The sequence below is a fragment of the Scardinius erythrophthalmus genome (genome assembly GCF_964197995.2).
Source record: "Scardinius erythrophthalmus genome assembly, chromosome: 21".
Taxonomy (NCBI): domain Eukaryota; kingdom Metazoa; phylum Chordata; class Actinopteri; order Cypriniformes; family Leuciscidae; genus Scardinius; species Scardinius erythrophthalmus.
Window position 1 is genome coordinate 12,713,659 of NC_138241.1, and position 12,925 is coordinate 12,726,583.

The 12,925-nt window shown below is 35.7% G+C and overlaps 1 protein-coding gene across 1 annotated transcript; it reads left to right on the forward strand.

Annotated features, from left to right (window-relative positions):
- Nucleotides 1-64: 64 nt before the first annotated feature.
- ipmka (inositol polyphosphate multikinase a) lies at nt 65-12,925 on the forward strand. Its single transcript, XM_081350723.1, has 6 exons — nt 65-483; nt 2,483-2,568; nt 4,016-4,112; nt 5,398-5,570; nt 10,456-10,537; nt 11,427-12,925. Exons 1-6 carry the CDS (start codon nt 261-263, stop codon nt 11,939-11,941), a joined length of 1,176 nt encoding a protein of 391 aa, XP_081206849.1. The 5' UTR covers nt 65-260; the 3' UTR covers nt 11,942-12,925.

A 12,925-nucleotide genomic window follows, 5' to 3' on the forward strand; every position in this document is an offset into this window, starting at 1 on the left:
TTTGATTGGTGGACTGCGTGCTGACGTCACGTCCCATTCAGGAACCACAGCGCAACCTGTGAGTACGCCAACTTTGATTGGCGGAATGCGTGCTCACGTCACGACTCATTCAACAACCCGAACGACGCGTCGCGTCGCGCTCCGGCAGAGTAGAAAAATTAAAGACGAGTGAATGAACGAAAACATTCGGGGCTCCAGACGCCTATCTGATCAGATGAAAGAGACGTTTTGAGTTTTAATTAATAGAATAACTGTCAGCTATGGAAAGTCATTTACAGAAGTTTTTCCAGTTTCCGTTCAACTTGGATAAGTTCACGCTGAACGTTTCTGCAGATAGTCAAATCATGGACTCATCAGCTCGAACGCTGGAAAAACTGGAAAAAGACAATAAAAAGAAAGGGTCAGTAAAGCAGGTGTTCCTGGATGGATGCGTGCCCTTTTCTCATCAGGTGGCTGGGCATAAATGCGGGATCAATAACACTGGTCAGTTTATAACTTCTGTAAAGTTCTTAATCATCATGTTTCTTAGAAATGCTGTATTAATGTTTTTTTTTTTTTTTAGGTTTTAGGGATTGATGAAGGAATGTGAATATCAGGGCTAGTTAAGTTGTTTGATATTTGGATTATTGGATTTCATCATAATGTTTGGATTGGATTATGAACACCCATTATCAAAAAGTTTTTACTATAGGCTATAGTATCAAACCACTATTATAGTTTTATAAACCAATCCTATAACAATCAAATGGCATCCTACTGGATCAATTGTAATTCCTACAGGAGTCTTTTGTGGAATAGTAAAGGAAACCGCAGATTGATCTATAGGAATTTTCCAATCCTAAAAGATTTTCTTTCAATTACTTTCCTAATGGTATAGGACATTTTATCCTATTGGTAATTGTGCATTTTAAGGATCTTGTAGGACTGTTGCTATACATTATGATATAAATCCCAATAGGAATCCTGTACACGTTCCTTTAAAGAACTTGAGAGTAAATTTACTTGTGACCCGTGGAGGACTTTGCACAGGTTTTCCTAACAGGGTTGGTTGAGTAATATGTGTTAAAAGTATTAGATAACTAATTATAGTTTATTAAAGGGTCACAGGATTTGTTGACACATTTGTTTAAAATGGGATATCGTCATGGTGATTTCTATGAAAAGAAACAATTACCGTCTCTCTGCCTACAGTCAGATGACATCATTTCCTCTGTTGTAGTAGCCTAACTCTTATGTGTCATTTGTGGCTCTGTCATGGGGATTTTCTGAGTGAATGAGATGTGAGCTGTTATCTGATGGATTGTCAGATTGCCAGTGGTCAGCACTTTGTCTTTTCTTGTGTTAAAGGAATAGTTCACCCCAAAATGACAATTCTGTATCACCTACCATCATGTTCCAAACTTATATTGTTTTAAAAGGAGAACTTAAATATATACATATATATATTTTTTATTACCAAATAATTTTATTCTAAATAAATGCGGTTCTTTTGAAAGTTCTATTTATCAAAGTATGTAGTACCTATTTATTAGGTTTCCACCAAAATTTTAATCAGCACAACTGTTTTCAACATGGATAATAATAAGATATGTTTCTTGAATCTTGAGCACCAAATCAACATAATTATTTCTGATCATGTGACACTGAAGACTGGAGTAATGATGCTGAAAAATTGGTCTTGCCATGACTGGAATAAAAATAAATTTTCAAATATATTAAAATAGAAAACAGTTATTTTAAATTGTAATAATATTTCATAATATTACAGTTTTTATTGCATTTTAATCAAATGAATGCAGCATTGGTGAGATTATTCTCTCAGTCACTCCAAAACCATTTCGGCCCGAAATCGAAAATGGCTGTTTCTGCTGAAACTTTTTGGTAACTGTTACACATGCGTTTTCTTTCTCAACTGTTTACGTTCAACTGTGTTTACAAGGATATTTCAACATAATTTTGTTGTATTTGTGCGTTCAAGTGCAAGAAGTCGTGTACGAGAACTCAATTCATCACACACTATGACAGGCTCTATGCGAATTGAGTTCTCTTCCGCACCTTCTTGCGCTTGAAAATGGTTTGAAATCACTTTAAAATGTGCACGCAGGAATCGATAAGGAGAATCGAAATTTCAATTTCACTTCAAGTATCCGATGCCTAACCTTAAGTATCTGATTTCAGAATTGGAATCGATTTTTTGATACCCAACCCTAATTACATGCTTCAAAATAAAAAGTAAAAATCACTTATCAGATGCAACTTCCTGTCACCCCTTTAGGCAGCCTCTTCATTAAATCCTGAGTTTGTTGGCACTTAATATAGCTAATTCTTATAGTGTCATTTATGTGGCTTTATTCTCTCCTAAGTTTTCCTTGAGATGTTTTCCCGGCTGCCATAAAAGCATTCACACTCAAAATAGTCACAAGTTGTCATGATGATAAAGTGCCGACAGGTTTTCAGTGTTTGGTTCACTATAATTGCACAGGTGTTCTGCAGCATCCTGATGGAACAATTCTGAAGCAGCTACAACCTCCTCCGAGAGGCCCGCGGGAGGTGCACTTCTACACACAGGTAATTTAAATCCACAGTACAATATCTATACTGCATGCAAATAATGTCAGAGGGACAAACCTAAACCAAAATAACACCCTGAATACTAGAAAAAACTCCTGACAGCCAAGCACAATACAGTAACTAACATGTTTCACTCCATTAAAATACTGTTCCGAAGGTTGGGGTAAGATTTTTTTAAAAGATATTAATACTTTTATTTAGGGTTGTCACTAAGAAGGTAATCAAGTAATCGGTCGATTATGTTGAAAATTGGATTTTTTTTTTTGTGGTAATAAAAATAGACAAACAACTTGATGAACAACAATTCGCATAGAAACATGGTGATGTGTTCTCCTGTGTTGGCATGGGTTTACGTTACAAATCTGGTGAAATGGTGCCAGATGAATGTTATGCTGGAGTTTGTTAGCCAAGGCGCTCCACACATGTAGCCTAAATGATAACAGTGCAACACTTCAATATGAAACTCAAAGCACACCAGTCTTTATATGCGTTCCCAAATGCACGTTATTGGAAACCCAAAGAAACAGCACATGCAGAGACTGGTTTTGTGTTGAGCAGCATTTACTGTGAACGAAGCGACTCTGAGAAACACATAACCTGCATGCATGTAAATAAAAGCGTGGCGCTTCACTCTTAACCCGCAGCACATAAAGGCTACCTACTTATTTAATTGAGTCGCAGACAATACCACAATACCACTACACTATATTATGATTTTTAAATGGTTTAAATATATTGTGCAGCCTTATTAAACCCGTCTAATCATGCGTTTCATGGATTCTCATCCTTGGAATGTGCCACTTCCGGTATTTTGCCGGTTAATCAACAATCGAGGATGTTTTATTTATTTATTTATTTTATTTTTTGTTGAGTACTTTTAATTTAATCAAGTATTTGTGACAGCCCTACTTTTTGCAGCAAGGATGCATTTAATTGATCAAAAGTGACAGTAAAAACATTTATAATGTTACAAAGATTATCTATTTAAAATAAATATTCTGTTCATCAAAGAATCAGCACAACTGTTTTCCAACATGGATAATAATAAGAAAGGTTTCTTGAGCAGCAAATCAGCATATTAGAATGATTTCTGAAGGATCATGTGACACTGAAGTAATGATGCTGAAAATTCAGCGTTGACATTACTGGAATAATATAATATATATATATATATATATATATATATATATATATATATATATATATATATTTATATTTTAAATATATTAAAATACAAAACAGTTATTTTAAATTGTAAAATATTTCACAATATTACTGTTTTTACTGTATTTTTAATCAAATGAATGCAGCCTTGGTGGGCAAAATAAATTTCTTTTTTAAAAACATAAAAATTCTTACCAACTTACCAATAATCTTACCAATTTACTAATAGTTACGCTACTGGTTTCTGAGTAAAGGCACATGTCACTTTTTTTCCCTGCAGGTATATGCCGAAGACTGCACAGACACAAGACTACTGGACCTGCAACAACATCTTCCCAGGTTCTACGGCACATGGGCGCCACGGGAGTCGCCACATGGTGAGATAAGTTTTCATATCAAGATGAATGTCTTGATTTCATATCTAGATGTCAACATGAAATAACATCTGCAACCCATTTTACTTTCATAATCATATGTATTTAAGAACAAAATAGGATATTGAACAGGGGTGGAGCAAGTTGTTACGTTTTGATAAGATTATGAAGGCAAACATTTGTTTTATTTGGAATAATATGCACAATGAACACTGATCAAATGCAAGGTCATTATGCAATTTCATGTTGACTTTAAATTACTTATGACGTGTTGTGTCACACGGTTGAACTCAGCAATCCATTAAAATGGTTCCTTTAGCAGTCAAGCTTGAAGGTCAGCTCTAGTTAGTGTTATCTATGTTTGGCGAATTTAGAGCGTTGCCAATGAGTTAATAATTGATAGATGGTTTGGTATGTGGTATGGGGTGTCATGCAGCAGTGGTATTTTTTTTTTTTGTTTTTTTTTTTGTAAGGTTATTAAAACACTCTTATCATCATTATGCATGTTGCCATGTGTCCAAAGAACATGTGCTTTACAGTGTGTTTGTTTAGTCTGTATATAGTCTATGAACATTAAAGGAGTGTTCAGTTTATCATTGGACTTTACACTGCTGTTCTCTGTCTGCCTCCTTGTGTTTGTGAGTGGCCATCCCAATGATGACACCATAAATACTGTGTCAGTTGACAGCACTGAAAAAGAACTTGTCAGAAATAATTGACTGATCATGGAGGCTTGGCCTCTGAAACATCACTTAAAGGTACAGTGTTATATATATATTAAATGTTACTACTTGTTCTAAAACATTCAGAGAACATTCGAAAGCAATGTTCTCATACTGTTTGCAAAAATATAAAACAGAATGTTCCCTTTACATTCGTATAATGAAGATTTTTTTTTACATTTTTAAAAAACCGGAACATTCAGGGAACATTTCGAAATAACGGTTTCATAACTTAATGGGAACATTAGCAGAACTTTTTTAGAATATATTTTTATTAGCTTCCTGGTTTCCTTCAAAAACATGAAATAATCTTATCGATCTTTGCGTATAACAGTAGGCCTAGTGTATGTATGTATTTATATTGGTTTAACATTATAGTTTCAAGACTATCACAAGTCATTTGTCATTTTAAACCGTGTTAGCCATCTTGGTTTACGACAACAATGTAGAATACGTAACAGAAAACTCGTCTGCCAGCCATAAGAATAGATGTGCTAAAACAACACCGGCTGTCATTCTGTCATCAAATGCACAAAACCGTGTCTTCTTTATCTCTCATATCTCAGAGCTCTATCTGAAACTGGAGGATGTGACGAAGAGGTTCTTACGGCCCTGCATCATGGATGTGAAGATGGGGAAGAGAAGTTACGACCCGTTTGCGTCACTAGAAAAACGTGAAGAGCAGATTAACAAGTATCCTCTGATGGAAGAGATCGGATTCCTGTTACTGGGAATGAGGGTGAGACAGCATGCGTGTGTGATTTGTTAACTTTCCTTATACTCATTATGTAGGATCTCCTTTTCCCTTGTTGTTTTATCTCCGTATACACCGCTTAGTATCTGATTTCCTTATTACAAACTGTGAGAGTTCATAAACACAATATTAAGCTTCAGATCACCTGAGGGCTCTAGGTTCGCTTTCAATGCTGCAGAACAGAAATCCCCATCTGCTGTCTTAAGGCATGATCGATATCCGGAGCTTATCCAGACTCTCGGTTAATTACCTCTGAGGAATACTGATAAGACATTTGATGATAAGATTGTGATGAAACCAGTGGTCAGTTACACACACTCCTCTGCTTTTGCTCTCTGCACCTCACTGTGCTGCACTGTGAAGAAGGGCACATGAGAAGAGATAGAGAGATCAAATTAATTCCATCATTGAGTCTAAAGATCTTCTGGCCCCGATGCATTTATCATGATAAAAACAGTGACATTTTATGCTCACTGACTGCATGGGTTGTTAGTGACCGACCTTTTATTGGATTATTCTGTCAGGTTTATGTTCTGTTTTATGGACTATTAGGGAACGTTTACAAGACAACAAATGTTTTTCCTTTGCAATTTTACCATATCAATGCGAGCGCGAGTCCGATGATGAAACACTGGAAGAACTAGTCATTCAACCCGGACCTCCATCGCAAGGACGACTAGAGCAGGACGTTTCTCAGTGATACGCTACTCTGTTTGAGGTACATTATGAGATGTTGCAACTGTAATTCCTCACCATCAGCATTAATAAGTGCATGTCCATCAACAAACCGATTATTTTACTTGTACTAATTATTTTTGTAATATATTGCGGTGAACATGTGGAAACTGTATCAATAACAGTTCATGTATGCAATGTATACATTAGCCGAGCTCTAGCGTGAATGACTGAACGTTAACATAAACGTTGGTAAAACAAATCTTGCTCCATGCTTAAAGATATAGCGGAGGATTTTTTACTTCCGGGTGGATCACCTATACTATTGGTCCTCCTAATTGTCAATCATTCTGGTGAATCAATCAAACTTTTCAAAAAGTGGAGAGGGCGGGTCTTATCTAAAATTCGGAAAGATCCTCCGCTATACCTTTAATCTTTCCTTAAAGTAGTGAGAACGACAGACAATCTGCATTAATAGACACAGTTATATAGTTCCACAGTTATAGGTAATAGTGGCCCACAAACTGAGTAGCAGAAGTATTTCAGTAAGACAGTGATAATGTGAGTTAGCCAGTTAGCAGGAGACCTACACAATATAAAACTCAAAACTAAGAATTTTGAACACCATCTTTCAAGAGCAAGCGGTTTGCGAATCCTGCATTGAACTCCGAGATTTGAGAAGAAGTCGTCAGTGAAATAAAGGGAACACAGCAAAAGTTTAGGATTATACTGCTGTGGTATCATAGTAAAGATGAATTTTAACCACTGATTCTTCACATGCTCGTCCTTGGGCAGTGAAAAAAAAAAAAACTGGCTTTACCTTCACATTGTAGACCACAGCGTCTTCTCGACATGATGCTGTCCAGTATCAACAGGAATCAGCTGCAGGTTCGAGGTTCAAGTTTTCCCTGGTGTCTGCGTGCGCAATAAGTGGGCGGGCAATATGCTAATGTTTCGTTTGCAGGATGTTTTCATTCACTTACATACTACATGAAAGGTAATTTAAAAAAATCCATAATAGGGGCCCTTTAAACTAGCAAAAGTGGATTCGGACACACCCTAAGTGCACTTGCACACACAGTGAGGCTCCAATTAAACAGCAATTAAATAGACAGCATTTGCATTTGTGGTGCATTGATGCTAAAGTCTAGACAGCAAGACAGGTCACTATGTTTTGAAGCATATTTTCATATTTAAAGGTTTTCATGTTATTTCAATGTCATGTAACATTTCATGATAAAAATACCCGTTTTTCTAACCCATACATGCTTAAACAATTGCCTGATGGGCTGAATGAGCCCTTCTCTGATCACTGCGATTTGCCTCTGTAATCCTGTACAGTAAAATAAATAAGAGGGATTCGGGACGGAATTTGAGACTGGGCGTGACGTCATGCGCATTCACGCTCACCTGGCTATGTCTGGCAGGTTTGTGTATTCACCACCATTTTCCGTATCAGCGAAGACAACTCGAGCGACAAAACTTTAGTCAACTTTCGACAAAAGTAGAAGATGGATTCAAAGAGGCCGTGTGGTCCATGCGCGTGCACACCTCTGGTTGCAGTTTCGCTTGTCGCCAGAGGGGGGCATAGTTCTTCAAAAAATTAGAGATTGCGCATTGCACCTTTAAGTGCACTTGCACACACACACCTTTATACCATGTGCTTAGATCGTTAAAATAGGGCCCAGAATCTCCAAAATAATGTAGAAACAACGTAAGGATGGTGTATTTTAAATGTGTTTAATGGTATCTCTTTACTAAGCACTATGCACCATTGATACCAATACCCATACTGATGTCTCTATTAAATGGATTTTGAAATTTTAGTCATTAAAAGCCATTCAACATTACAGTATAATTACAAGCTATACTTCTAACTTTTAATTTAAGTGAACTTAAAACATCTTCACTTAAACCCATTGTAACAAATGTCACATTTAGCGGAGCTTTTAATATATCAGGGTTCAACACTAAGGCAGACCGGTTGAGATTTTTACCTGCGCTGCTAAAATGCACAAAAAGCTCTTGTTTTCATTGTTTTTGACCCATGTTTAAGACTTTAAGGTAGGTCTAACAGGTGTATATACAGAAATTGAATAATTCCTTTGTCTGTGCATTAACTGCACTTAAACACTGCACAGTCTTTGTTGCATAAATTATAAATTGAATATAGATTAATCCTTGTTAAAGCTAAAAACGTTATTCAGTCAAGTGTAGTGAGTGATTTCACTTTGTCTTTTGTTCTTTGATTATCATTAATGACACAGACGTTGCAGCAAGTGTGCTGTTGGTGTCTGTCATGTACAGACAGACAGTAGCCTAATAATCGTGGTCTTTCCAATATAATGAAAAATACCTCTTGAAGGAAATATCTTTCTTTGAAAAGTATTTTATACATATTTGATGTAGCCTAATTATTCTAAAACAATACAAGGATACTGAATGATTTTTAGCAATGTAGTGTGATGGAACAACTGGCATTTATAGTCCGTATCTCATATTTTCCTAATGTCTTGTACTACCGTTAAACATGGTATCACTTGGACGGGAATATGCATATGGAGATGATATGCAAAACTTTTGTGCGTATACAAATTTTTGCATACGCACACTTTTAGGCTGAAATCTATGGAAAGTTTAATACATGAGGCTCCATGTGTTTTATCCAACAGAGAGCTGCTTCACAAACGCACACCAGTGCAAATTTGAGGTCTTTTTTCTTTCTTTCTTTTTTTTTTTTTTGCACTAGAATGGTTTAATAGCACTTGAATGAAGGATATCATCATCTTATAAGGTAGTGCTAGCAAAAGGATGCCAGGAAAAAAAAACACATTGTTAATTGTGTTAAATATAATTTAAAACTAAAACAGTTTAGAAAATTTTAAATCTAACTGACATAAAATAAGTTGAATGTGAAAAAAAAAAACATTAATACAAATATAAAAATAGCTTATTAAAAACATTAAGAAAATTAATAGTAAATAAATAATACTAAATACTAGATAATACTAATACTATAATACTAGTTCCTTGCAACATACAGGCTGGCAAGAATAGTCTGTACTTGTGTTATATCTGTGTGATATAGTTTTTCCTTGCCACTGTTTTCTGTAAAACTGCTTGTGAAAATGATCTATACTGAATAGTGCTATACAATTTAGTTTAATTGAAAAAATGTAAAACATAACTTAATACAAATTAAATATTTTCCAAATAATATTTGTATAATTTATTGTGGTACTATGACAATATAAAAGCTGATCAATTAAATTGTAAAACATTGTCTTTATAATATAATATTTAATATTTTCTCATATGGTATAAGTGGGTCTTTATGCATGAAAATATAGCTATATAATATAGCTGCCTTTATATTTTTGGATCATCATATTTGGGGGGTCCTTGACATCAACAATTTAGAAAAACCCCTGCCCTGGGCAATCAGATTGTGTGGTGTAATATACAGCCAGTAGGTGTTGCAAGGTTTAAACCAACCATGATAAATGAAAAGAAAAATGACATTTTGCCAATTATGTCACACCGGGTAGCTCCATACAGTATGATTGACTGCCAAATTCTTCTTACTGCCAGGACAGAAAAATGACCCTGGAAAAGAGTCAGGTCAACAAGTCCATTGTAGAAGTGATGCTGTTGTTGCAATGCATTTTAGATTGCAATGTATATTATTGACAGTTTTTGTGAGTTCCATTAAGTGTGAAGTCTCCATCTCGTTTCCTCTGTTCGGTGTCTCCTTCCTCCCTCAGTTTATCATCCTTTCTCTCTGGTTTCTGCGTACTTGTTTCTTTGCACCTAATTGGTTTCAGTGTCTCTAGGCTGGGAAATATTTGCCAGCTGCTGTCACCCTCTCCTTCCTTTTCGCTCTCTCTCTCTTGTTCTTGCCTTCCATGTTATTTCAGTCTGTTTCATTTGTTTTGTAGTGTGGCGGGCTGGAAGGATCCATCCAGTGAGGCTCATCACAGTTTTAAGTCTGTATGCATGCGAGTTTCTCCAGTGCTGTTCTAAAACCTAGTGAGATGCCTATGTAGACAGCATTTACATTTGTGGTGCATTAATGCTAAAGTCTAGACAGCAAGGCAGGTCACTATGCTTTGAAGCATGTTTTCATATTTTTCTTTATTGTAATGTCTCTGATGGATCTCCTCTGATCTTCTTCTCTCTCATCTTCTCACCTCAGGTGTACCAGATCAATTCAGACGATTACATTACTCTTGACCAGTTCTATGGACGCAGTCTCGGAAAGGACACCATTAAAAATGGTCTGACTCCAATTTCATTATTTTTTTACTTTATTAGGGGTTCAAGCACGAAGTGCTGAAACCCTATTGTAATAGTCCTGATTTTTATTATTATTATTCTCCGCTAAAACGCATCGTGCAGCCCAAACCGTAAGTGCTAGAGACTTGAAATTTGGCCACAAGGTAGTACAAAAATCGAGGAGAGGTTATCAAAGTATCAGCCCGATTGGCCTATAGGTGGAAAAAAAAAAGCACTATTTTGCTCATATCTCAATAACCATTTGTCAGCTTCAAGTGTCATACATCATTGGAATCCTTGGCTCAAGCCAAACAAAAAATATAGGAGGTATTTTATTTCCGGTATGCATCTATCTAATCTATGTCATTTTATCATGGTTGTTTTTTCATGACTAAATATACACTATATACTGTGTTTATATATAGAGAGATTCAGGGAAAGTGTTTCTCAATCTTTTCCAAATAGTATTTTTTCATTGCTTTATATTTTTAATGGAAACAGATAGGCCTTATTGTGCATTATCGATCATTATTTGCGAGAAAATATTTTCTCAGACAATGAGTTCTGCTATTACCATGCGCTAAGCAATCGTCACTGTAGTTAAAACATTAAAACGCAGCATGCCACAGGAAAAGTGTTCAAAAGCATCGCATCCACTACAAATCGTTATTAGGAAATTAGGACTTAGGACTTCTCTGTAATGATTTCATGAAATTTAAGTGCTTAACTCAATTAATGAGAATGGCATATGTAATATAAATGTGTATATCAGATGTAAAACATAGTATAAATCAATCTTTTATTTATTTAAACTGTTATTGTGAACATGCACTGTATTTATGATTAGGACTCATAATGAATCATGTAGTCATGTAATTTTTCTTCCCTCAGGCCTGACTAGATTCTTCCATAATGGCGAAGACTTAGAGAGGCATGCAGTTTCCCTGATCATCTCTAAAATCCGAAACATCCTCCGCTGGTTTGAGGGTCAGACTCAGCTGCATTTCTACGCCAGCTCTCTGCTGCTGGTGTATGAAGGCTCTCCTCGCACACTCAACGGATGGAAACACACGCGAGCTGAGACAGGAACAGGACATCAGCAGGGGGAGCCACAGAGCAACTGTAACAAACCCCACGAGGCTCTGAGCGCTCAGGGCAGTTTAACACACAGTCATCCGTACTGCCGTGAGACCAACGCTAACGGAATGTGTGCAGGAAGTGTAGAAGAGGAACATGAGGAAATTGGAATGGGGGAGAAGAAACAGTTTGGACAGGAGGAGGCAGTGGAGGTGAAGATGATCGATTTTGCTCATGTATTTCCGAGCAACAGTCCGGATGAGGGATACATGTACGGCCTGAGGAACCTTCTCTCTACTTTAGAACAAATTCTAAAGACTGGCATCTGACCTCCTGAGAGAGTCCATCTCTCTCTCTCTCTCTCTGGTCTGATATTTCTATCTATTGTTTTAAATGAATTTGGAAAATTGGGTTATATATTTGGAGGCATATTTTTCTAATTTGAGATTTAATTGTACAATGAAAACATACTGTAACTTTCAGAGCACAAATTCTTCTGGATAAAAACAGGCTGTCACATTTGTCAACAACTAAATAATTGACTAAAATTATAGATATACCTCAGGGGGGGGGAAATCATAATAAAACAATTATGATTATTTTATCAAAACGCACAACGTGAGTTACTGATGACGCTATACTTCTGATGCAACTATTGATGCTTTTATTCCAAAGTAAATTCTAGTTAGATTTTATTGTATGTTTACCTTTTCTTACTGCCTAAAATATCCACGTTGGTGTACCTTTTAAATTTTTAAATTTATTTAATTTTTTACAAATATGTACAAATCATTTTGAATCTGTAAAAACAATGAATCTTTATATATATAGTTTTTATTTTATTTTATTGTTTAAAAATAAGAAAGCTTCCCAAGAACATGTTAACTGCTTTTCATATAAAATTGAAATCATACAACAAAATGCAAAATGTGTGTGTGTTTTTAAATCACATCTAAGGCTTGTTAACAGAGAAAATGGGTATTCTGTATCCAGTATTGCTGAATAAAACAATAAGCAATGAGCAGTCATTAATATTTTAGCTCTAAGGTAGGTTATGCCTGCAATCATGCAGCTTCTGCTCTTTTATAAGTGACATTAAAAGTGCAGAACTCAAAATGAGGTGAACCATAAAGAAATATCAGACACATACTGATTTTATGCTGCTGGCATTTTTTAAGATCCAATTGAGTTTCTTTTTAATAGCATTTTAAAGCTACTTTTCATTTGACTTTTTTATCTTTTACCCCAAAAAATCTCAGAACTCTTTGTAAATTGTTCAAAAGTCTAATATGGAATAAATTTGTCTGTAGCCC